General features: G+C 38.4%; 1 protein-coding gene across 1 annotated transcript in view; it reads right to left on the bottom strand.

The window, feature by feature from the left end:
* Positions 1-22,179, bottom strand: part of LOC136873980 (H/ACA ribonucleoprotein complex non-core subunit NAF1) — a 48,241-nt gene extending 26,062 nt beyond the window's left edge. Inside the window, exons 1-2 of the mRNA XM_067147388.2 lie at positions 22,041-22,179; positions 8,012-8,636 (exon numbers count right to left, since the gene is read on the bottom strand). Of these exons, the coding sequence (XP_067003489.2) occupies positions 8,012-8,631 (620 nt within the window). The 5' untranslated portion in view covers positions 8,632-8,636; positions 22,041-22,179. The remainder of the gene's footprint in view (positions 1-8,011; positions 8,637-22,040) is intronic.
* Between the last annotated feature and the right edge of the window lie 2,725 nt (positions 22,180-24,904).

Raw genomic sequence — 24,904 nt, 5'->3', positions numbered from 1 at the left:
TTTTTATTCACAATAAACGTCGAACAAGCAAGCAAATGGACACGTGCTTTGGATCCGCACTCACCGAGCTACTGGGCTCAAGGATCATGTTTGCAAAATGGATAGTCATTTCCCGCAAACTGTTTCGTCAAGTGACTTGCCTCCCTATGTCTGGGTGACGTAACAAATTTGTATATACATTTCTATACTTAAATTGTATTGCTAATAATAAGCAAGAGCATCACATGTTAGGCTAATTACATTTCTTCTGAACTACGTAAGTTCAGCAACGTTAATTTTTGTACATTTGTTCATATAGGGAGTGTGTTACTAAAACCAAAACTTGAAAATTATGTGTACACTGTCTCTCAAACATGGTGAGACAGACTGTAGTTCCTTTCTCCACTGACCAATTCAATTAAGATCTGAGAATGGGAACTCGTGCAGTGCCGACAGTGGGGTTCGAGCCCACCGTCTCCCGAATGAGAGCAAACAACTTCATACCCCAAACTGTGCAGTCAACTTGCTTATTAGCCTAATTCAACAGACAATGGAAATTAAACTGAAAAGTAAGTTACAGAAAACAAAGTAAGAACAAGTGAGAAATATAGACACTACGAGAAAGAAAGCATGCATGTAGTTCAATTCAACTGTTGATATCACTCTAGCAATAGAACCACTAAATTTACATGGAATCCGAACTACAGGGACATAATATTTCATTTCAAAATTCCCATAGGCATCTGCCAGGAGTCAAACAGCTGCTGTCTTGGAAAAAGCCAAGGATTTCACTAAGCTAATATGCCACTCTCCATCTCCTTACCAAAATATGGGTTAGTAAAGTGATAAGACAGAAAAAAACATTACAGAAGAATGAAAAAAATATTACCTATAAAAGGAAAAGACATTAAAAGAGGCTCAGGAAAACCCAGATTACAATGGATGAACATGGAAAAGAACAGCATAAGACATGGAACTTGGGCTAGAATATAAGATGAATGAGGAATGGTGAAATGATAGAACCTGAACTGGAATATGAAATGGATGAGGGGTGAAAATGGTAATGTAAAATAGAGAGGGAACCAGATTTGCCTTGATCTAGTTGTAATTTGGTAAGAGGATGTGCTGATGGTTCCTTTTGAAAAGAAGTACGTTGATTGCCTAACAGTTTATCCTAGTAAGTTAATGCCATCTCACCCTCATTTGAAACCAGCTTCTGACATCAACATCTTGATCTAGTAGGACAGACCTCATCCTTGAGTGCATGTTTATCTATTGTCTTATTGTTAACCACAGTGTGACTATCTTCTTACCACAGTCATGTTAGTTTGCACCACTAATTATTATTGTTAGACTGTGCACAAGTCTGCTTTGTAACAACTCATTTGGCCTTGTTTATACTTAACACCTAAGTAGATGAACATTATCACATTCCTACAGTGCAGCTTATCAAAACAATAACAACTGGAAAGGTTTCAAAGATATAAGGAGGGATACAGTCATTGCAATATGAACACTTTTCTATTCTACCCTTCACAAAATTTTCAAAGCAATCAATCGCAAGTGCAAAATATCAACTTGCAAAGAATTTTGAATGAACTCCATACTTCCCTGCTGGCAAGAGATTGTGCACACTTTTAACCATCTAATTTTGACAACTTCCTTACATTAACAAAATTTTCTCACGTAAACATCCAAAGACTACAGTATGAGCGCCATGTTGCTATGAATTACTGCCAAATCAATAGGCCTATTTACAGAGACAATGTTCTGGTTTTTCAGTTAAGGGGATTGGTAAATGTTACAACCTCCAAATACTGGTTTTTCTTCGTTTTTTTTTTAAATCTCAGCCCTACTACAATACATGTACAGCAATGAAACTTTCTAAGCAAAAAATATTATACATTTACTACAGAATTGCATACTGTATTTCAAAACTCAGAGAGGCAATACTACACACATTAATTACCAATTCAAAATGGTGGTGGTTTATGTGCCGTTGTTCACAATTTTCTTCATAGCTGGGCCATTTATTAATATATTTGCATTCTGCTTTAACTGAACACTTCCAGAAACATGTTTCCAAAAGTAGTAATTTTAATTTTGGTCAAATTTTTACAATAATTTTTGTCCAAATAACTACACACCACATGATTCACATCAGCATTTTAGACACTATACCTAAGAATACAAGAGATGAAAATCATTACGATAAACCACATAGTTGGAAGTTATAAGTTAAACTAATGAAGTACAGTAAGTGCAACAGATCTTGCTAATGAATTAGAAATGCTATCTCCCAAGTTACCAGAAAATCCTAGCAGTTATCTAATTGTTCCTCAATGCATGTGTAAAGAACAGATCGAGATTTTTTTTTGGCATGTCAGCCTAAAAGGCTTCTGCAGATAAAAACTTTTCCAAGTTTCAAAAGGCAAAGAAAAGACATGTGTGAGCTATTTTGACAAGAATAAGTCTATGTCTAGCGGAGACGTGGACACTGAAGCAAATAAAGGAGAATAAAATCCAGGCCAGCGGAATGAAAATTTTAAGAAGTATGATAGGAAAGACAAGAAAGGACAGAGTAATAAATTAGGACATCATGAGGGAAATCCGAGTGGAAAAGCTTTATGATAGAATGGAGATGATGGAAGAGAAAAGGATGCCCAAGTGGATGATGGAGACCCCAGATAGGAGGAGGGAAAGCACGAGGGAGACCCAACGTGGTTGAAAACTAGTTCCTAATCCAGATATAGGCTATCATGCAACAAATGTTCGCTGCCCTTCACTGTACCACTTAACACAAAATACATTTCTAACTTCTGAATGGAATGCAAAATACAAGCACAAACAGGCTCACTGAGTTATTCAGCAAACTTGCTGCTAACCGGCAAGTAAAACTGAACATTCTTGAGGCTATCGGCTTGCTCTCCACCAAAGGTTCAACTTATCCTGTGTAGTTCAGGAATTCACGGCCTTTTCCCGTAATCACGCAACTGCCAGGCTGAGTGGCTTGGACGGTAGAGCACTGCCCTTCTGACTCCAACTTGGCAGGTTCGATCCTGGCTGTCTGGTGGTATTTGAAGGTGCTCAAATACGTTAGCCTCGTGTCGGTAGATTTACTGGCACGTTAAAGAGCTCCTGCGAGACTAAATTCCGGCACCTCGGTGTCTACGAAAACCATAAAAGTAGTTAGTGCGACAAAAAAACCAATAACATCATTATTAACACGCAACTGTGCGACGGCTCTTAGCCGAGCTGGTAATCAAGTTTCTTTCACAAGGGATGACAACACCTTCAGGGCTAGGAAAAATGTCATTGTACTAAGCGGTAATAGCAAAAATTCGTGATGTTATAAGTGAGGTATTTTTATATAGATTTAATATAATGAAAATCGGAACTTTGAATTTACAATGTGCTAAACGGGAAAACGTCTTAATGAGGAACGCACTAATGAGGTTTCACTGTATTTAAAACAAAATATTTTAGTCCATGATCAATGTTCTACAGTCAAATTTACTTCACTACTAACAAGAAAGTAAAATACTGACACATCAACAGACTGTAGTAGTAATGGCCTAAGGTACTATGTGCAGGCATTTTGATACCATTTAGGCTGCCTGAGCATTAACCCGATGAGTGCTACGCCCACCTTTAGACGGGTTGACACGGTCTTTCCAGCACTGCTACAATTGTTTATAGGTGGTGCGCGTGAACTTTAATTTTTTTAATTTCCCGATTCACTCTCGAGTACCAATTTGATTTCTGACATGTCCTGCCATTTGTTGGGAATTATGTAGAACTAATTGATCACAGATTATAGCTTTGGGATGTAACTTAGAGATTTTTGTAGACATCTGTGGAATTCATCTGCGATTTAAACAAACATGGCAGAACAATCTAGTCGCTCTTGCAGCGATGCTATTATGGATCAAAGAATCTTTCAGTTATTAACCACAGCGAAAAGTGATGGAGATTATGATTTTAGTCAATTGTTAAGCAATTTTGAAAGTGAGTGATACAGAGAATGCCGAAGATATTGTATGTGAGAGAGAACGAGAGCCGCCTCCTAAACGAAAGAAGAAAAACACAGTGAATTCAAAAGCTATTTAATCACCATTTTCGTTTCGGACAGATTACTTTTCTCCACCAGACTTTCAGGAAACTGTGACAGACTCTGAGGGCCAAGTAGTGTTTTTTTTTTTTTTTTTTTTTTTTTTTTTTTTTTTTGCTAGGGGCTTTACGTCGCACCGACACAGATAGGTCTTATGGCGACGATGGGATAGGAAAGGCCTAGGAGTTGGAAGGAAGCGGCCGTGGCCTTAAGGTACAGCCCCAGCATTTGCCTGGTGTGAAAATGGGAAACCACGGAAAACCATCTTCAGGGCTGCCGATAGTGGGATTCGAACCTACTATCTCCCGGATGCAAGCTCACAGCCGCGCGCCTTTACGCGCACGGCCAACTCGCCCGGTCAAGTAGTGTTTGATGGCAACCTGAAAATCATTTATTTTTTAAAAACTTTTGTCAGTGGAGTTGGTGCAGATGGTTGAACAGATCGGCATCACAAACAACCAGTAGAAAACATTTAACTATCACCACATTCCAGGTTTAGAAAGTATTTTAAAATATCAACTTATGTACTTCTCAGAAGTTAACATATTGCCTACAGATTTTAGGAAATAATATTTTGGGCTCTTTACTTTGTATAAAGATAATGTATGCATGGTTACAAAAGTGTAATTTTGTTTTCTCTCAAAATAATATTTAACATAAGTGCAGGATTTTCCATTTGCTTTTAGATTTATAAAGAACCAACATCTATAAACATTTTAAGATAATCACCCCACTCATAAGTTAAAAATTGAGGCTTCTACAATTTTTTTTATATATGAATGAAAAAACTCAGCAATGAGGTACCAAACAGTCAGCACTTAATAGGTTAATTTCAACATTCCACTTTACCACCAGATGGCAGGATATTTAAACCGGTTCTCTGTTGGGCAATCTATGGTTGAGATTTAACTTTGTCAAATAAACACCACATGTGGCAGCAGATATATTTCACATGCCACACCCTACAACACTGAGTGTCGAACATTTTTGTACCCTTCAAAATTCTGACCCCTGCCAGGTTTGAAGGAGGCTGCTACTCTACCACTGATCCACAGAGGGAGCTAACAGACTGTAATAACACAAATAAAGACTTCAATCTAAGGGATGCACGCAAAAACGGGCTAACCATCAAATTTGTGAAAAGTGAGTTTGATGCTGCCAACTACTGTTAATGATACAAACTACATTCACTGAAGTGGGCTACCATCAGGAAATTACCTATAAAGAAATACAAGGCTTTGAAGTTCTTGGGATATTTAAATCATCTTGACAGAATTGCAAAATCCGGCTAAAAGTTTGCATTTGATGCTGCCACACTATCGGCAGGGTAGCAAACACTACGGAATTTGGTAGTCCATGAAACATGTCCATTTTGGTATGAAGTTAATTCAAAATGGAATAAAAAATGCAGATATTATTTTCATTTTAATAATGCATTTTGGTATGAAGTTAATTCAAAATGGAATAAAAAAATGCAGATATTATTTTCATTTTAATAATGCATTGCATTAGAAGAGTACTCAATGCAATAAATTAATTTAAATTATAAAGTGTTATATAGACATTTATTGTTTCTTAGTGGCCATATGTCTGCTTACAAACCAAGTAAAGATGGCTTCTGCTTTTGTAGGTGAAAATTTATGTGAAAAGAGTTCTACCAGAGAAAGTTACAGAAAACGTACAAAGAACGTCAGAAACTGGGAAAGCAAAAAGCAGAAAAAGAAAAGGGTTAGTGTTGATTCTTACATTACGTACAGAGGTGAACTGAAGGAAAAGAAAAGCCTGGGAGGAGACTGTAAATGTACGTGAAAGTTAATATTGCTGAAAAATGGTACAAGCATTTTGTGTTTTCATGTTCTGGCTCAGTATTTTGTGTTCCAATCACCTCCATAGCTGAGCGTGTTTACTCATACTTCATGAGAGGGCTGACAAGTTGCAACGTTCAGAGATCAGAGGTTCAAATCCCGGTGCTGACAGCAGCTATCCTAAGTGTGGTTTTACTCTGGGATTTTCCACATTCCCTCCAACAAATGCTGGGATAGTACCAACCCCGAGATGACAAATGGCTATTATTTGAGGAACCTTTCTCCATCGGGCTGGATTATAATTAAGTGGCTGCATCTGAACATAATTTGTCCCGCACCTATTGTGATTAGCAATACAACGGCTAAAGTTGTTTGGCAAAGTTGACCCTAGAACTGCGGACTGTCTTTCTGGAAGATGGTGCACTGTTTTGTCAAGTGTGATCGTCTTTCTGAGAGACTGTCGTTTAACCGCTGTAGGTTTATAATTGGACACCAGATGCCATCAATATAGATACCAGCTGAATACTTATACTTTTATCTTTACTTCTGAAAGTCTTTGAAAGACAAACGTTCTGGGGAAGTTTACTTAGTCGTAGAAGTGAAAGTACTTTCATATATTCTTAGAATCAAGATGGCAGCCCGCTATGTTGACGACCCTGAAATCAAGCGCTTGAATTTTGAAGATCTTAGTGACAGTACTGATGGAGACAGTGGTTATTGTGTTAAGTCCGACGAGGAAATTATTCCTGAAAGTAGTGAAAGTGACTGCAAAGTAACAGAAGCCTTGGAAGTAATGGGAAATTTTGATAACCAGAATGATGTTCAAGTAGGTGCAGGTTATGTTATTATTGGCAGGGCAATCTGAACAAACCAGCGAAGGGATAAGCGTAAACTGTTGATATTTGTTATAAGGACTTCGATCAAAAACATGAAAGAAGAAATTGATGCAAGAAAATTAAGATAAGCTGTAGGTTCGAAATTCGTGAAAAGAACTCAAAATCTGTTTCAAAAATTGAGTTTTATTTAGCATTTGAAATGAAAAGTGGAGAACTGTGGGGGAATTTGCAAGAACATACTTGTGCGTTTCAGAATATCATGTTTCAGGAATAGATTATCTATCAGAAATTCTTTTGTTTGAGCAAAATATTTCAACAATTTCCTTTGTGCAAACAATGTATAATTGTATTTTATGATAGAAATCATAACAATATTTTCTGTTATTTGTGTCATCTTCATGTAGATCAGTATTTCAGCTATCTGTTGGCATATACATTTATTAGTATTAATTATGTGATTACAGGCATGATTTTATTTTCACTGTGTATATTGATGAAAATAACTAGAGCATTTGACAGATGAACTTGCTTCTAGGGTTAAAAATAAAGCTACTTCTTTCAGATGCAAACAAAACATGTTAGTTTTATCCTCAAAAAATTTATTTTTCCATCAGTGAGAAAGTCTTTTCTCCAAGGTAAGAAAATTCAATTCAATTAACTGATATTGTGAATAACTGAATTATATCAGTGTTAAGATAGAATGGTAGCTCTCTCAACAGCAAATTGCAACCAACTGACCATATGCTGCCATCATTATTACAACCATTATGAGACAGTTTTTTTAATTTTTTTTGGCCCAGCAAAGGTTGCACTCTACTATACTCTACTGCAGGATATGTAAAAAACCAGCTATTTGCTCTTGAAATTATATAAAAATATACACAAACATGTTTTAATGACTGATGCTTCAATTTAAGTATGCCACCACCCACAAGACTAACAATGAAAGAACAGTTTTACATTGGAACATGGTGAAGAATAAGGGTATTGGGGTGACTAGGAGGACCAATGAAGGGCAGAAAAATGAGACGATTCCAAAGGTTTTTAAAATCTAATTCCATCAGAGCTGCAAAAGAAGTAATTAAACAACGGAGGTGAAACAAAACGTGAAAGAGCACTGCCCATCATGCATATGAACGACTCTGTGTCTGCCCAGTTGGGTTGCTGTAATCACCCCTCACATCTCACAAATCAAGCACATATCTGCCTCATCCAGAAATGAAAAACTTTAGGTAGGGTTTCATTTCCTCCATTTCATCAATCAGTCAATAATAACTAACCTGTCAGACTCATCTGATGAAGCAACAGCTGTAGATGAACTGCTACTGGATGTCGTTGAGCTGGAATCATCAATATATTCATCAGAGTCATCAGAATCATCTTCAGAATCCTCATCAGAATCGCTTAACACTGGCTGAGAGGTTCGATAATTATAATTATTCCTAAGTTCCACAACATCTTCCGACGACAGAGGTAATGAAAGTTCTGACACACTATGGTCAGAATCACTGTCATAAACACAAAGTTGGCTTAAAGCACTCAGGTTGGCCCTGGGTGACTTAGATTCAATCCCAGAAAAACTCAGATTAGACTCATTAGTTTCCTGATTTTCTGGATCAGATTTACCATTTATAATAGAATGGATTATAGCATTAGCAGTATCTTTACAATACTTTGTCATATCATTATTAGGAGTGTCATAATTCCCTCCTGAATCAACAGCATGAAGAGCAGGAGTAGTTCTATTGGAATCCATTTCATTCAATTCCTTTTCCTCTGATGTCTTTGAAGGAGAGATGCTGTTGAAATCTTGCTCAACAGCAACATCACACAACATAGTCTCATTGAAATGCCTTTTCTCTACTTCTGCATTTGGAAAAGCTGAATCACCATCTGCCATTTCCTCTGGGAAAGATACAAGCAAATAACAATATTAAAAGAAAAACTTTCCAGCATCAAGATAAACATACATGTATTACAAGAAAAATAATATTCCATTTAGGCTCTACAGTTGAATTTGTTGCTCACATCATCAGGCTTAACACACTCTTCGAGTTCCATTAATCCATAACATGAATAGGCCTAAACTTATCTGGTTTACATTTCTAGCATAATCTAAAGCAGACAATTAAGAAAGACAAATATACAAAAAAAAAAAAAAAAGAACGGTTAAATATGATATACCAGATTTCAACTAATTTCAGGAAGCTGGTACAGCCACAGTTAACCTCCAATCTTTCCCTGAACCACTATTTTCCCATCGTTTCTCAAATGTAAATGTTTAATACTACCAGTATTACAGACTATCCACTTCATATCCGTATCGATATGACAACCTACGAATCAAAGAATTGTTTAACCACCTAATCAATACCTTTATTTGCCTTTGGCAATTTCATAAAATCATTTGTAGTAGTCCAGCATGTTTCGTCAACAACTACATTCACTTATGCTTAGATACAAAAAGATTAAAGTACACACAATATATTGTTCTCATAACAGCCTTGATCTCTTCTCAAGAAATGCTTATTTAAAACTTTGTCTAATGGGGGAAGGACGATGGTGGTGGGGTGGGAGCTGGAGGGGGGAATCCTTAAAATTTGTAATTAAAAACTTATCCTTAACTAAAATACTATTAAAACATTTGTTCAGCTTCTAATTTAAAAGATAAAATGTCTTTTTAAGTCTCTGTCGTGCTTCTGCTCAAAAGAGTGTTTGAAAAAGCACTGGTTAACTTCTTACAATCTTATTTCTTCAGGTGGATTCCTTCTTGTTCATGGACATCATCTGCTAATGTCATTCCATATCATCTCTCTACTGACAGCTCGGAACATACCGCCTAGACAAACAGCTTTTCTCTTTATTGCCAAGTCCTTCCAGACCAAGATCTAACATTTTCATAATACTACGCTTTTGTAGGAAATCACCAAGAACAAATTCTGCTGCTTTCATCTGGATCTTATCCACTTCTCAAATCAAGTAATCTTGCTCTAATCATGCTCTAATTGGATTCTTACCAGTGACTCCTGCCCTCTTCTACACATCCTTACCACAACCCCTCAATACCTTCATAACAATATGAAGAGTTCTGTAACCTCTATTTGCAACCTTGTTAATGTGATTGCTCCAATTAAGATCTTTTATTTTCTTCACCTGAACTAGCTACTCACAGTGATCCCCATGAGGTACTTCTACCCCACCAACACAGTATCTGATGATTGAACGATGTTTGTTGTCTTTTTCCTTTTTTTTTGCTATTGGCTTAACGTTGCACCGACACAGATAAGTCCTATGGCAGCGACGGGACAGGAAAGGGTTAGGAAAGGGAAGGGAGCGGCCATGGCCTCAATTAAAGTACAGCACCAGCATTTGCCTGGTGTGAAAATGGGAAACCACGGAAAACCATCTTCAGGGCTGCCGACAGTGGGGTTCGAACCCACTATCTCCCGAATACTGGCCGCACTTAAGCGACTGCAGCTATCGAGCTTGGTTGTTTGTTGTTTATCATTTAAAGGGGCCTAACATCAAGGTTATCGGTCCCTAATGGTACGAAATGAGATGAAATTGCAACTTAGAAGTCCAAAACCCTCCACTGACCAGAATTGAAAGCATGAGGACGAAGAATGAATGGATGGATATGAATTTAAAACGATCAGTGGATCCGACCCATAGTGACTCACATGCACAGAAGCTGGCACAAAACAGTAGTACTGACCAAGGGACTGCTTCTATAGCATGATGCTGAATCGATTATGCTTATAGTCGAAACGGGTCCAAAATCCAGGTCATCGGCCCCTCATAATGGTATTTATTGCTAGGAAAGTAAAACCATGCTATATTTAATGTTGCGGTTCTAATCAAAAGTAGCTGAGACTCGCGGTATTCCACACATTATGGTACTATTCACAGGTAGTGTAATGCGCACATGTAACACAGACCTATGGTGTTTCGCACATTGCGGCGCTATTTACAGGCAACACAAACCTATGGCGTTCCTCGCCTAAGTGGACTAACCACAGGGACTCTTACTACCCTGTGGAATTCCTCATATAGTAGGAATGGAGCAAAGGTAAGGCAGAACCATGGTGTCGCTAATCCCATGGTGTCACTCATATAGGGGTACAAATCACAGGTACTGTAGGACCCACCTCTTGATTCACACACTGTCGCTAACATAGTGGTATTACGCGCAAGTAAATGCGACCCATGGTGTTCCCTGCGTGATGGTACTAATTACAAGTAGTCTCATGGTTCTAATTGGATCATCCCTTGGTCGCCCCTTTTAGTCGCCTCTCACGACAGGCAGGGAATACCGTGGGTGAATTCTTCGTCTGCCTCCCCCACCCACAGGGGGGGGGTGTTTGGTCCACGAGAGGTATTTTATTTCCCTCAAGTCCACCGGCAAGTCAGTTAGGACCCCCCTATCCGCCACCTGGGACATGCCACGTGGGAGTACCACCTCTCCCCCTGCTACGCCATCGTAGCAGGTTCGTGTAACACAGTAATTAAAAATGTGTGGACTTCACTTGGCAAAACTTACAAGCTGACTTTTCACCATCATACCATTGTCTGCCCATAACATTGAGGTCTTATCAGCCGCTCCCAACCCTGCAACTTATTTATTATTCTATATGCCAGGGACCCATGAGCCTGTCCCAAGAAGTATTCTTACTTATAGAGAAGAATTAAAAGTGAGACAGCACAATGAAATGTGTCCGCTTTCTTCGTTGCTGTTCACCAGCCGGGATAAAGACAATATTCATACAGCTCACATTGTGTGTGGCCACAGGGTTGCCACATTTGAAGAAAATAAGAAAAACGTCAAGTTGAACCAATCATGCATGTACTGGTTGCGATCGGTCAATTTTTTTAATATGAAGGGATGTCTAACCTATCTTTCGTGTTCGTCATTTTGTAGGCGTGTCTAAGCCAATCTCTGTCCTGGAAACTGAGGCCACTGTTGGGCTACACTCCCTTCAAGAAGCTCTTTTCTATGGCCATGGTGCATACTGGCCACACAGCAAGGAAAATGTGATTAGGTACAGTAGCTGTGTATAATGTTCCAACATTGACAGGCCTGTTAAGTGCATTGTGATAGTCGTCCAAGCAGTGCCAGGTTGGATCTCTAACATATTTTTTTTTTTTTTTTTTTGCGGGAAGTGTACCAAAGCTTTATTGATCAGATAATGCTTCCTATAGGCACCGTGCAGATACATCGAAATGCTGCTACCAGCGCTACATAGTGGCCCGTTTTGAAACAAGAGGTGAGGTGTAGTGCGAGAGTCTCAGTACAACATGTGTGACATTCGAACAAGTTGCGGGTTTAAAGCGATTCAATTCGGGGATCTAAGTGAATCATCATGCAATAAAGGAAGAACCCTTGTTGTCAGTGGCCACGTGAATGGCGTTGAAGAGTTAATTTTGAATGGTTTCGGATACATCACAGGAAAAGTCATCCGACAAACGTCTGTCAGTTTGCCGCCTTATATCGTGAAACTTGAGGTAGGCAAGGTGTAGTTAGGTAACAATTTATAAAGTTTATTTAGTAAGGATTACTTAATGCATGTTTGCTAAGTTGTACGCATTTTTATTTTGTGTTCAGGTTGACCAGAATCGTAATGTCTCTACCAGCGAATGTTCCTGTCCTGCCGGCGCCAGAGGAACTTGCAAACACGTGGCTGCGGTAGTGTATTATATAAAGAATGAAAGTGTTGTCTCCAAAACAGACCGTCCGCAACAATGGGGAAAACCGAGCCCGAATACAACGTCAACAGAAAAATATAAAAAAGGCAAACGCGTAGAAGAACTGTTCGGTAAAAATACTTTGAGGACATCTCTTCCCCCCTTCGAATTAACTGAGAATATTTTAAAACACATCCCTTGCAGTCTTCGTACAATGCTTCGAGCAGAAGCAAGTACTGAAATCGAACAATCGTGCAGGGCCATGGTCATCTCATTGATAGACAGTGTAGTGAATGATGTGGAGAGAGAAGAATGTGAGGAAATTGTGACACAGCTATTACATTTACAAGTCTCTAACGACGTGCGCTTGCCAGACAAATACACCTTTCGCACTGTGAGTGACGAAATGTTTTTTACCAGCAAAGTGCAGGTTGATACAGATCATATAATTAAAATCTCCCTGGATAATCTTTTTACCAGCAAAGTGCAGGTTGATACAGATCATATAATTAAAATCTCCCTGGATAATCTATCTCAATCAGGAAGCCCTCGGTGGTTTCAAGAAAGAAAGATAAGAATACCTGCTAGCACGAAAGCACATCGGATCAAAACTAGGCAACATAACTTTGATACTTTAGCTCCCGCATTTGTAACTGAATCTCCAATTGGGGGAGCTGCTTTGAACAATCTTTCTTACGGAAGTGAAATGGAAAGTGAAGCAATAGAATGCTATGGAAGTTCATTTGGTGTTCGTGTTATTCGATGTGGGTTAATAATCCACAAGAAACAACCTTGGATTTGTGGGTCTCCAGATGGCATAGTTCTCAGAGGAAATGTAGCTGACAGAGTGTTAGAAGTTAAGTGTCCATCTTCGTGTAAAGATAAACCAATAGTAGATGAGTCAGGAAATGTGCGAGTACGTTATCTTTACTTTGACGAGCAAAATAACATACAGTTAAAGACAAGTCATATGTATTACACACAAATACAAATACTGATGTACATAACTGGCTTGGAAAAATGTGATCTATATGTATATAGCAAAGCACAACAGTTGAGAATACCTATTTATCAGGACAATAAGTATGTCGAGGAATATCTCACCAAAATGACAAAGTTCTATTTCAATAATTACTTGCCAAACATTAGCGGTATCCCTAATAATAATAATGATAAAAATAATTAAGTATTTATTTGCCAATTCTTGTTTTTTGAACGTTGAACAGATCAAAATGTAAACAGAGAATATATAAAACAAACTTATGGTAGAACAATTCTTAAACTATTCTTTAATTATTGGAGGTTGCAAATTCGTTAACACGCAACACATATGCACGATGTCATCCACGTGTGGAAGAAGTTCTGTTGGCAATTACTGTAATATATTGTATATTTTAATTCTTTGAATACACCTTTCTACCTGAATTCTAACACTCGCAATATTTTAAGTACTCTCAACTTCCTCAACTGTTAATCTCCCGTCATGTAAGAACGGTGGTGTCACGATTACGACTCCGCGGCCAGATAAGTCAGTTCTGATGCCAGGAAATCCTTTATCCATGACCTCATCGCAAGGTTGAAGGAAAGTTAATAAACCACTGTCGGTTGTTATGAATGAGTCGCTAGCTCTTCCACCGTAACATTTAGAATTAAAGGCGATCATACCACTAGACGTGATTGCAATTAAAACTTTTGCAGTGTAGCAACCCTTGTATTGAGAATAGAAATACACTCTCTGATCTACTTGGGGAGGCTGTTCAACCCTAAATTCCGTGCAGTCAATAATGACTCGACAATTACCGTAATTTCTCTTGAATGCTGAAGGCATTGTTTCTTGAACACTTTCCTTACTAGGCCAGAATATGAAATGTTTCGTACGCAGTGTAAGTTGCATAAGCACGGTCGTAAAAATACGTGAAATTGTTGTCCTGTGAACACCGAACAGCACTCTCAAAGCAGAATAGGACAGTCCGGTTTTCATTTTCACTAGGAAAATCAGTAATCTGGTTTCTTTACATAATTTTGAAACGTTACAGTTTGGTAATAACGCAAGCAGCAAGGCAAAGACATTGAAGTTCACACCTGTTAAATCACGCATTTGTGTATTGTTCCTTATGGAATTGTAGCCTTGGAAACCTGAACCCTTGATATCTGCATGATCGTCTTCCGTTCCACACATTTGATCATGTTTCGTAATGTCCCCTCCCAGACCGAAATTAAGTGGAATACATGTTTGTGTATTTACGTCGTTTTCATGTATTGAACAAGAAAACATGAAGTCTGAACAATGAAAATCATATGCCTCTGTTCCCACGGATGCATCCTTGGTTATGTTACTTGGGCATACTGTACTCGAAAATTTTCCGTCTGATTCTTCCTTTTTCAATCGCTTGAGTTGTCTATGAAAGCGCTGTAAGCTGGGCCCCGGCGACACATTCCTCTTCTTGTATTCATCCGGAAATATTGTCGGAACATAGGCTGGACTTAGTGGATGTCCAGATCTTCTGTTTCCGATGAAATGTGCACTACATATTCTTGAGTAAGTCGTAGGTTGCCAAAGTGATCCATCAGTGCTAAAAATTAAAACCAAAATGAAATTAAATCGGATCAATTGAACTTGTTGCAAACATGTGCAGTACGTATGTGTAGACCTACTTACTTCGTTCGGTTAACTGCTTGTATCCATCGCCTCCTTCGGTCCACTTCTATCGCTCGTTTTCGAAAACAATAAAATTTTACTTCACTTCCTGTATTTGCGTAAGTATTGGAACATCCGACAACACAACAATTGCGTTTACTTGATCTCCTTTTCTCTGCCATTTTCATCGGAGTAACTACACGCTCACTCAGAACAGCTACTGCGAGTCTGGAGTCTGCCTCACTTGTTGTTCTCCGCCCGGCCGCTAGAGCGACACGCACGGTGCCTATACTCTAATTGTAATCCCCTACAAATTTAGCCACTCATTCAATCACTATTTTGTCTAGTCCAATTGCTACCATTTCCATCAGTAGTCTCAACTGATCTATGGACCAATGGAGATACATTGTATTTGATTTCTTGAATCTACAATATCTGCTATAGCTTGCTGAAATCATACAAGATGAGCCTCATTGGAATAACTTTCCCTAAACCCTAACTGCCTTCTATCAAACCAGTTGGTAATTTTGCAAACGTATCTAATATAAGAAAGGCAATGCATCAAACACAACTTGGGCAATGTGGATGGCAAGGATCAGCTGCATTTATGATCCACCAGCAGAATAAATGAGCCTACTGTCATGGCAAAAATATCTTCCTGAAAACGACTGCACTGATCTTAAGCACCATGACACCCAGAACAATTCCCATAAACTCTTCATAATTATGAAATACCAGACAAGGAGATACAAACCTTAAGTCCAGGTCATTAATGATAAGACTGTGTTAAAAAATCAGACCCACAGAGCACTGCAGACGAACACTGACAGTACTGAACTGACCAAGGATGCCCAAGGCCAAACAAGTACACCCTATATATGCCACACAAATTAGAAGCTCTTGCCTTGCAGTCTCAACTAGAAAAAGAGTCATTAGTCAACTAAGTAAATGGAAGTTGCCCAGGACAATGGCAGAATTGCAGAAGTACTGAAACCATTTGGTTAAGCTGCAACTGTGCCACACCACCAAGAGAAATAGGTGGCTAGACGATTGTGTTACTCTATCCTCATCCTTATCTACAAGGAAGAATCTCTGACAATGCTCAGATTACAGGTCTGTGATACTCATCCCTGATGCATGCAAGATCTTTCTCCACATCCTGCATTAAGAGCAGACACTTCTTTTTCTCTTAAATAGGTGTGGTGTAGTGCAGTTTCTTCCTAGAGAAAGGCACTACGGAGTGGTGGTGGTGGTGGTGGTTGTTGTTACTGTTTTAAGAGGAAGTACAACTTGGCAACCATTCTCTTAACACTAATTAGAGGAGAAACGGAAGAGATCCGATACTTCAAAGAATGAAGGTTAAAAAAAAAAAAAAAAAAAAAGCAAGGGCCATGAAGGGCATGAAAATTAAAGCAACTGTAGGCCTTGAACTTTCTGTTTCAGAGATTACTAGAAGGCATTTGACTTTGCAAGGTGTACACCCTCTAGATCCTTCTGTTGGAGAGTATCCTAGCATCTAGTGACATTTGTGTAGAATCTGTAAGAGATATACCAAGGTTGTCCACACCAATCACAGCCCTGCAACTTTAAAAACAGAAGGTGATATAAGACAAGGCTGCATTCTCTCACCCCTCTTTTATAACATCTATTCAGAGCATTCCTGAGGAATGTGCTCAAGGAGTGGGGAGAAGCCATTCTCATTGAGGAGGAGAAAGATGATCAGTAACCTGAGGTATACCAAAGATCCACTCATTGTAGCCACAAATACACAGGAACTACAGGTCAATAAAGAGAACCTCAGGGACTAGCAAAGAACATGGCTAGGAAAGGAACAAACAAGTGTCATCAAGTAATTTACAGACGGTGGTGATTGTTTTAAGAGGAAGTACAATTAGGCAATATCTCCTATATAACACTAATCTCAGAGAAAAAATCAAGGGACCAGACACTATGAAAACTGAAGGTATCGGTCAAAAAAGGAAGATGGGAACAAAAGGGCATGAAAATGAAAGTCTCCCTAGTGTTGGGGTCAGAAAAGAACAAGAGTTCATCAAGAGACGTCGATTAGGATAGATGAAAGTGGGGAGCCTGGCAAAAGTGGAGGCAACGCCAGGACTCAGCTAAAGGGCCCCATGGTCGTCAACCCACACTCCCAAGTTGAGAGCCCCTGGAGCCCCTTATGATAGGCAGGGGATACCATGGGTGTTATTTGTAATTTACAGAGCGACTAAAACATGAAAATGGACACATAACAGAATAACAGAATGAGCATGACAGCTCAGTGAGGGACGAGGGAACAACAGAAAGATGAGACAAGTACAAATACTAAAACACATGAAAAATCTCCACATCTTCGTACACTGCCATCTTCAAACACATCGGATAGCCTCTCTCATCAATGACAGTTCTTCCACATCCATTTCTACTCAGCCCATGACGAGCTTGTTTCTGCTTTCCAGCTTCATCAGGAGGGTGGGCAATATCAGTCAATGAGAGACCATCGTGAAAGATTTTCAGTCTCGATTCAATAAGTATAGGATAAAAAGAAAGCTAGTTAAACATAGGAAAAAAGAACAGATGTAAGGTAATCTTACTTCTCTTTCACGATCCTGTCTCTATAAATGGCAGACAAAGGTGGTGATCAACAGACACATAACCAGCCTGATGGGACGAAGGGAGCTGGTTTTCTGGTCACTGAGAAATCCATCCATCTGGGCTCTATGATATCCAATGCACGAGGATGTTCAAAAGAAATCGGGAAGAGAATGGCTATGGTCAAGGCAGCCACCACACTGCTGAACATACTATGGCAGGACAGATTTAAGTATACCTAAGAATAATGAATTATGCTAGGTCCATTCCTTCATCATTTCCATTACAACTAACGCAGCTGAGACATGGACAATTCATCAAGCAGATAGAAAGAAAATCAAGAGCTCTGAGATGTACAATTTTGCCAGAAAGTTTAGGGACACACTGTGATTTGAACATAGGCAACTATTAACTGACAATGGGAAACGAACGTTATCCTCAAACAAGGCATTTCTATGACGCCTTCTAGAAAATGTGATTGATAGATTTTTAGGCAAATGAAAATTGACATGAAGTGCAAAATTACTGAATAACTGTGATAAAATTTTGATTTATTACAGGTATTTTATATTAGCAAGGATGACATGTGTCTTGAAAAATTACTTTGCAAACTGCCAAGCATTTTCTGAGCTTTATTTTTTTCTAGACAAGGGTGTGGGAAATGATACACATTGTTTGATATCCTTATGAATGGAAGTATCTAGTGCGCTGCGGTTTGCACAGCAGCACTCCTTGGGATCCGCACTGTAGGTGAGACATGTTCTGCGTGCGCTAGGTGCTTCCATTTTAAAGTTATTTCAAACAACCCCACCCTTGTCTAGGAAAAAAAAATAAAAAAAAAAAAAATAATCAGTAAATACTTGGCCATCTGCAAAATATTTCTTTCAAGGAACATTTCATCCTTGCTAATTTAAAATAGGGCCTATAGTGTGTTAGAAAAAAATCCAGGAATAAATCAAAATTGCTTCACCATTACAGAGTTATTTTAGCATTTTACTGTGAAAAAAGTCCCAAGTTTCTGTTTGCTTAAAAATCTATGTTTTTTTACAAGGAGTAAACATCGTCCTAGGAACGTCTAGTTTGGGCAAAACAAGGTACTCGCTTCCCACTGTTAATTAACAGTTGAAGAGTATTGCTATTTAACCCAATAACATAGCGACAGGGTCGCCTATGTTCAAATTATAGTGGCGAAACTGTAGGTTACTGGAACATCCTCCACGTCTCTAGGTCTGAACATCGAACTAATGAGAGCATCCGGACAAGAGACTCCTGTGGATCAGTCAGACCAACATCCAATAAGTTACTTTGGACAAGTCATCAGAAGAACTAGTACAACAGAAAGGATTATAGTCACGGATTGAGTTTGTTTTAAAAATTAATTTTATAGATTTCTTTATGAGAGAAGGCAACAAATCCATTTTTTTTCTTTTTTTTTCCCCCCTTCAGAAGTGCAAAAAGATTATTTCCAACAAGAAAACTGCCACTGGAAATTGGTTTTAGCACAAGATTGTGAAATTTTTTCCTGCAAGCTTGTACGTAATGCACAACTGCTGGTGATTCACCTAACATTACCACCAGCAATATTTCTTAAACAAGGAGTTTTGAAAATCAATTTCACAAGACAGAACGTTAGGAGAGAGGCTCATGAAATTAACTATTACTTTAAAAATATACGGAAGTATAACTTTCAAAGCAAATTTACGTATTTTTAAATGGAAACCCCCTATTATCTTTAGCACAATTGTAAACAGGAAAAAAGGAGATAATGTTGTTTGCTACAATGTAACATGTTAATTCAATCCTGAATAATTGTATTGCAAAGTTGACACTTGAGACACACTCCTCAGCAGTTAAAACTATAGAGGACATGAAACATTGCATAGAGGCAGCCTGAGCAGGCCCCGATTTCAAGTAGTTAGCGCCCTGGGCAAACAATATTTAGCCGCCCGCCCCTCTGTTCGTTCTAAAAAATAATTGTTTACAAATTAAATATTAACAGTTTTCAAGATTATGAGTTTTAAAACAGCACATTATGCAAATACAATTAATTCTCATAATTAAAGTTATCAAGCCAAATAAAGATAAGAGCCAAATGAGAATGAGGCTGTTTTTATTTTTATTTAAAAAGCCGTTGGTTCAGTTGGATAGTTTGTATGTTAGTAAATAATTTTAGAAATAAGACACGTTTTCTTCATAAAATTTAAATATATAGATTAAATTCAGATTTTAAAGTTAGAATAGTTTAAAGTGTTTTATATAATCTAATAAAATAATTGGATTAATTTGTGGAATGTAAAAGTAATTTGAGTGTAATGAATTTAAGACGTAATTCACGCAGGCCATAATTACTCGATCCGCCGGCCGCCGCCCCTCAAAAACTGGCGCCCTGGGCAAATGCCCAGTCCGCCCATTTGTAAATCGGGGCCTGAGCCTGAGGTAGGATTAAATCAGACATACTGTGCTGCATTATCAATTCCCTACACTTTGAACATTTAATTGTGTAACTGAATATGTACAATTCTCTGACAAAGGCACCTATTCCATACAGTATATAATTTTCACAAGGAAAAAGTTAATACAGTGTTGGCATGTGCATATAATACACCGTTAAACTTCTTAACAAATTGTTCATAATACTAAGTTGCATTATCACTGCTCTTCCTTCATCCCATTTTCCCTAACAGACACATGATTTAACTGCTGAGGAGTGTATCTCAAGTGTCAACTTTACATTACAATTACTTGTGGGGGTTGGGGCGAATTAACATATTACAATGTAACATACAACATTACTAATCTCTTTTTTTTCTGCTTTATGGGGTTTCCATTTGAAAATACTTCCATAATTAACTGTAACCACTAATTTAGGAGCCCCTCTAATGTTCTGTCTGCGAAAGTTGGTTTTTTTTTTTTTTTTTTTTTCAAATTTCCTTCTAGTTTCAGAAATATTACTGGTGGTAATGTTAGGTGACTAGCCCTGCAGTGTCCCAAATAAAATATGCTCCCATTCTGACCTGTCTTTGAAATTAATTTGCTTTCATAGGACAAACAGTAAATGCAACACACTTGCAGAAATTACCATACGAAAAATTTATTTCTGCAAGGTCGTACATGATGTATTATCTGAAATTCATTCATTTTGCTAATTGCAATGTAGGCATTTCTGGAAGTATATCACAATGTACTATTTTGTGTGTGCAAGATCTATTAAATAACCAAAGGGAGATAGTCATAGACTGGAATGCTATTTCTTTTGTCGCATCGACTCGGACAGGTCTTACGGCGATATGATAGGACATGGCTAGGACTGGGAAGGAAGAGACCACTGCCTTAATAATTACGGTGCAGGCACCGCGTTTGTCTTATGTGAAAATGGGAAACCATAGAGAACCATCTTCAGGGCTCCGAACAGCGGAGTTCAAACCCACTATTTCCTCAACGTAAGCCAATAGCTACAAACCTCAAAACACACAACCAACTCGCTCAACCATAACATGGAATAAATTTGTCATTATTTGCAAGGGCTCATTAAATGCATAACACTAAAAATGAAGAGCCAACAATAATGGGTACGAACACTGATTGCATAATTATTTAAATACTATGTCCAACAATATATATAATATAGAAAATCGCCGTTGGTTACAATGACCATTACTCTAAAACCGAAACTGCCTGATGTGTCTTTACAGATACCCAATTTTTTGGGAATAAATTAGCTTGTATGAAATAAATTACGGTACGATGGTAGCCTCAATAGAACTTTCAACATGGTCGAGCAGCAGTATGAGAGTTACGATCCATTAATGCCCATTGCTCCTTCAATAAGCTGCTTGTCCCATTTCTTTTTCTTTTAATTACAGACTGCTGTTCATTATTAGACAATCACAATTTTCAGTCACGCCAATATTAAGGGTGTAAAAATGTGACTATAATTATCAAATATAATGTCACCGTGAATCCAGAAAATTCCTCCATATACGAGAGAAAAGCAGTTAATAAATTGCGTATTAAAGATCAACAGTACAGGATAATTAGTTCGTTGAGTTTGCTTCTTAAAAACCTAGTGTTATCAGCACATTAAAAGTTCAAATTAAATAGGTTTCAATCCATAACACGCAACAACAATCACGTGAACAACGTTGCATATTTTAAATCAAGTTAAATTATATCCCCAGTTCGTTCGGCTAGCTACATTCATAGGACCGTTTCCTCCCTTTCAAACTTGCCAGAATATCTCTATAAAAAACAAGAAATACAATAAAATTGATCTTACCGGCACTATAATGTAACCATCTGCAAACAAACAACTAATTTAACCTATAAAAAAAGACCTTATTACTCACGCAATTAAACAATACGACCCAAAATAATATAAAAAACTAAACATTAATTACCAATCCGAAAAAAATAATTTGAACACCGCCACAGAACTGACGACTGAACAACAGAACACAATTACAACGATCTCAATTTTCACAGTCACACCAGTTCACAGACTGTAAACATGTGACGACCACAAGGCATTTGCAAGGCAGTATCGACATTACGTTGTTTATTTCTTACCATGATTGCCAACTCAATCGTTCAAACGTAAACGGTAACTGTAGTCGGCTATGGTATTAAACAAATGAAACAGAGTAAATCTACAGTAAATTTAGACGACTCTGGCATGAAATAAAGGCAGCCTCGTGATCCTTTCCATAAATAATAAAAACAGTAGAACGCACAGCACAATGGCGTATGGTGCGTTTAGCATTAGGATAAGCTCTTGGTGTTTCCATTCTATATAAATATCAGGGTTCAAATTAACCAGCAGGAGGGTGTGGGGATTCCCCTCTCGTGAAATAAAAATCTTCCTTTCTTGTCAGGGATATGTTTCCATATTTCATAAATGTCAGTTAAAATTCAAATGTAATTGCCGGAAACAAGTACTCAGTGTTTTCTCTATCACTACACAAGGCATAACAACATAAATTCCCTAACAAGCGTTAGACGTGCACGGTGTAACCGAAGCTCGACAATGGACATAACATAATGCTTATACTACGGCACTGCTTTGTGTTGGCTATTGGTTTAATATTTCCGGCAATAATGTGGTTGAAAAATGTGCGCTGTGATAATGAGAGCAGTAGTGACTGGTGTTCTTTGGTAGTCTGCCCCCTACGTCTTTTAAGGAGGGTGGATATTCTTAAAGTTATCGTAGTTAATAACATGGATACGTTTTTAATAAAAGAAAGCGTGAAGTAACAGAGTCCGAACCATCAAGTAATAGGCCTACGTCTTCTACTGAACAGGTAAATATTCTAGTAGTGACAGCTGCAGGGACAAGTGTTGGTGAAAATATACAAAACTATAGTAAAGGGGCCTCAAACCGCGAGTTTGACAGTCGTACTAGTAGCGCTGGGAGGGAGCAAATACAGTAGAGACAATACACGACACTTACGGATTTCGCCTTGCTAAAAATGGGAGACAATTCGACGGTGGCGCTCCTAGTGACTTGACCTGAACAAATCGCGCTAAATTCAAATATCAATGGAAATGTATATACGGAAATGGATAAATAAATTACGTCTAGAAAGAAAGTGGTATTGAGATATTAACTTCGAAGTTGCTAAAGCAATTCTGGATAAATGAATGAAGAATTATTTAAAAGGTTATTATTCAAAGACTGAAATTAGACATATAAACAAGGTGTGAAATTGACTGCTGTGAAATGGCTTGATCTTTCATTTATGCATTACTTTTTTAGCTTTAGCATACCTGCCTGAAATCTTACGGTTGGATTTGTCTTTTTTCCTCATTTAAAAACATTGTATCATCACATTAAGACATTTGTCAATAAAAATATCGGCACATTCCTTACACATATGATGCAATGAATTAACATTTAATAGCTGGACAATTTTCCTCTTAACATGAAGCCTACTAACAGAAAGAAAATCTATAAAATCCCGGCTTTAATCTGAGAAGAGGGATAAAAGAAAGAAAAGTTTGAAAATGTTGTGGATAGTGATGCTTTGAGGAATATTTACGTACAATTAGAGTAAAAATGTAACATACCCTTGTCGAGGATTTTTAATGTCGCTGGCCTGGAAATGATCTGAACAGATCTTATAATTCTTATACAAGCGTAACGTCCCTTCTTTCTTGTACACTTTATCCAAATCGCTTCTGTGACATTTCAAAACCCACAGATCACACCTACAACAACACATCGGTATTGAAAGTTAACTGCTGCACTATACGCACTATACAATAAAATATGCATATTATATTTTAAGCCCGTGAAAACATGGGTCGAACAGGTCAGAAGATTATGAAGTACTATATAAATCTCTGTCACTGGAAGAATATATATGCAAACACAATATTACTTACATGTTCTTGTCACGAGGGAACCTGAAGAACGACCGCGCATTTTTCTCTACTTCGTAATTACTGCAGCCAAACACAGCACATACCTTTCCCCTCATGTTGAGAGGAGATATCAAGGAATGACACACACTACTATTTAATTATGTCAACTCATTGAAAACGCATAAATAACACCAAAAACTTCACACAAAATACACGTGCTCTTATGACAGAATCAGTACCGTTCAGGTCTATCCGCTAGAGTGAGCTCCAATAGCTGTCCCTCGATATCTCGCTCAGTGTCGTGTATTGTCTCTACTGTATTTGGAGGGAGCGCCGAGAGGAACGACAATGCTGCCAACTGTTGGCTGGAGACCCTTTCTATCCTACAGTATTTCTTGCATTTTCATCATCATCATCATCATCATCTGTTTACCCTCCAGGCTCGGTTTTTCCCTCGGACTTAGCGAGGGATCCCACCTCTACCGCCTCAAGGGCAGTGTCCTGGAGCTTCAGACACTTGGTCGGGGATACAACTAGGGAGTATGACCAGTACGTCGCCCAGGCGGCCTCACCTGCTATGCTGAACAGGGGCCTTGTGGAGGGATGGGAAGATTGGAAGGGATAGACAAGGAAGAGGGAAGGAAGCGGCCGTGGCCTTAAGTTAGGTACCATCCCGGCATTCGCCTGGAGGAGAAGTGGGAAACCACGGAAAACCACTTCCAGGATGGCTGAGGTGGGAATCGAACCCACCTCTACTCAGTTGACCTCCCGAGGCTGAGTGGACCCCATTCCAGCCCTCGTACCACTTTTCAAATTTCGTGGCAGAGCCGGGAATCGAATCACGCTAACCACTACACCACAGAGGCGGACTCTTGCATTTTACAACTACTAAATGACTTTT

The sequence above is a fragment of the Anabrus simplex genome, chromosome 1 (genome assembly GCF_040414725.1).
Source record: "Anabrus simplex isolate iqAnaSimp1 chromosome 1, ASM4041472v1, whole genome shotgun sequence".
Classification (NCBI taxonomy): Eukaryota; Metazoa; Arthropoda; class Insecta; order Orthoptera; family Tettigoniidae; genus Anabrus; species Anabrus simplex.
The sequence above is the reverse complement of the archived record's forward strand: the minus strand, read 5'-3'. Positions and strand labels throughout refer to the sequence as shown.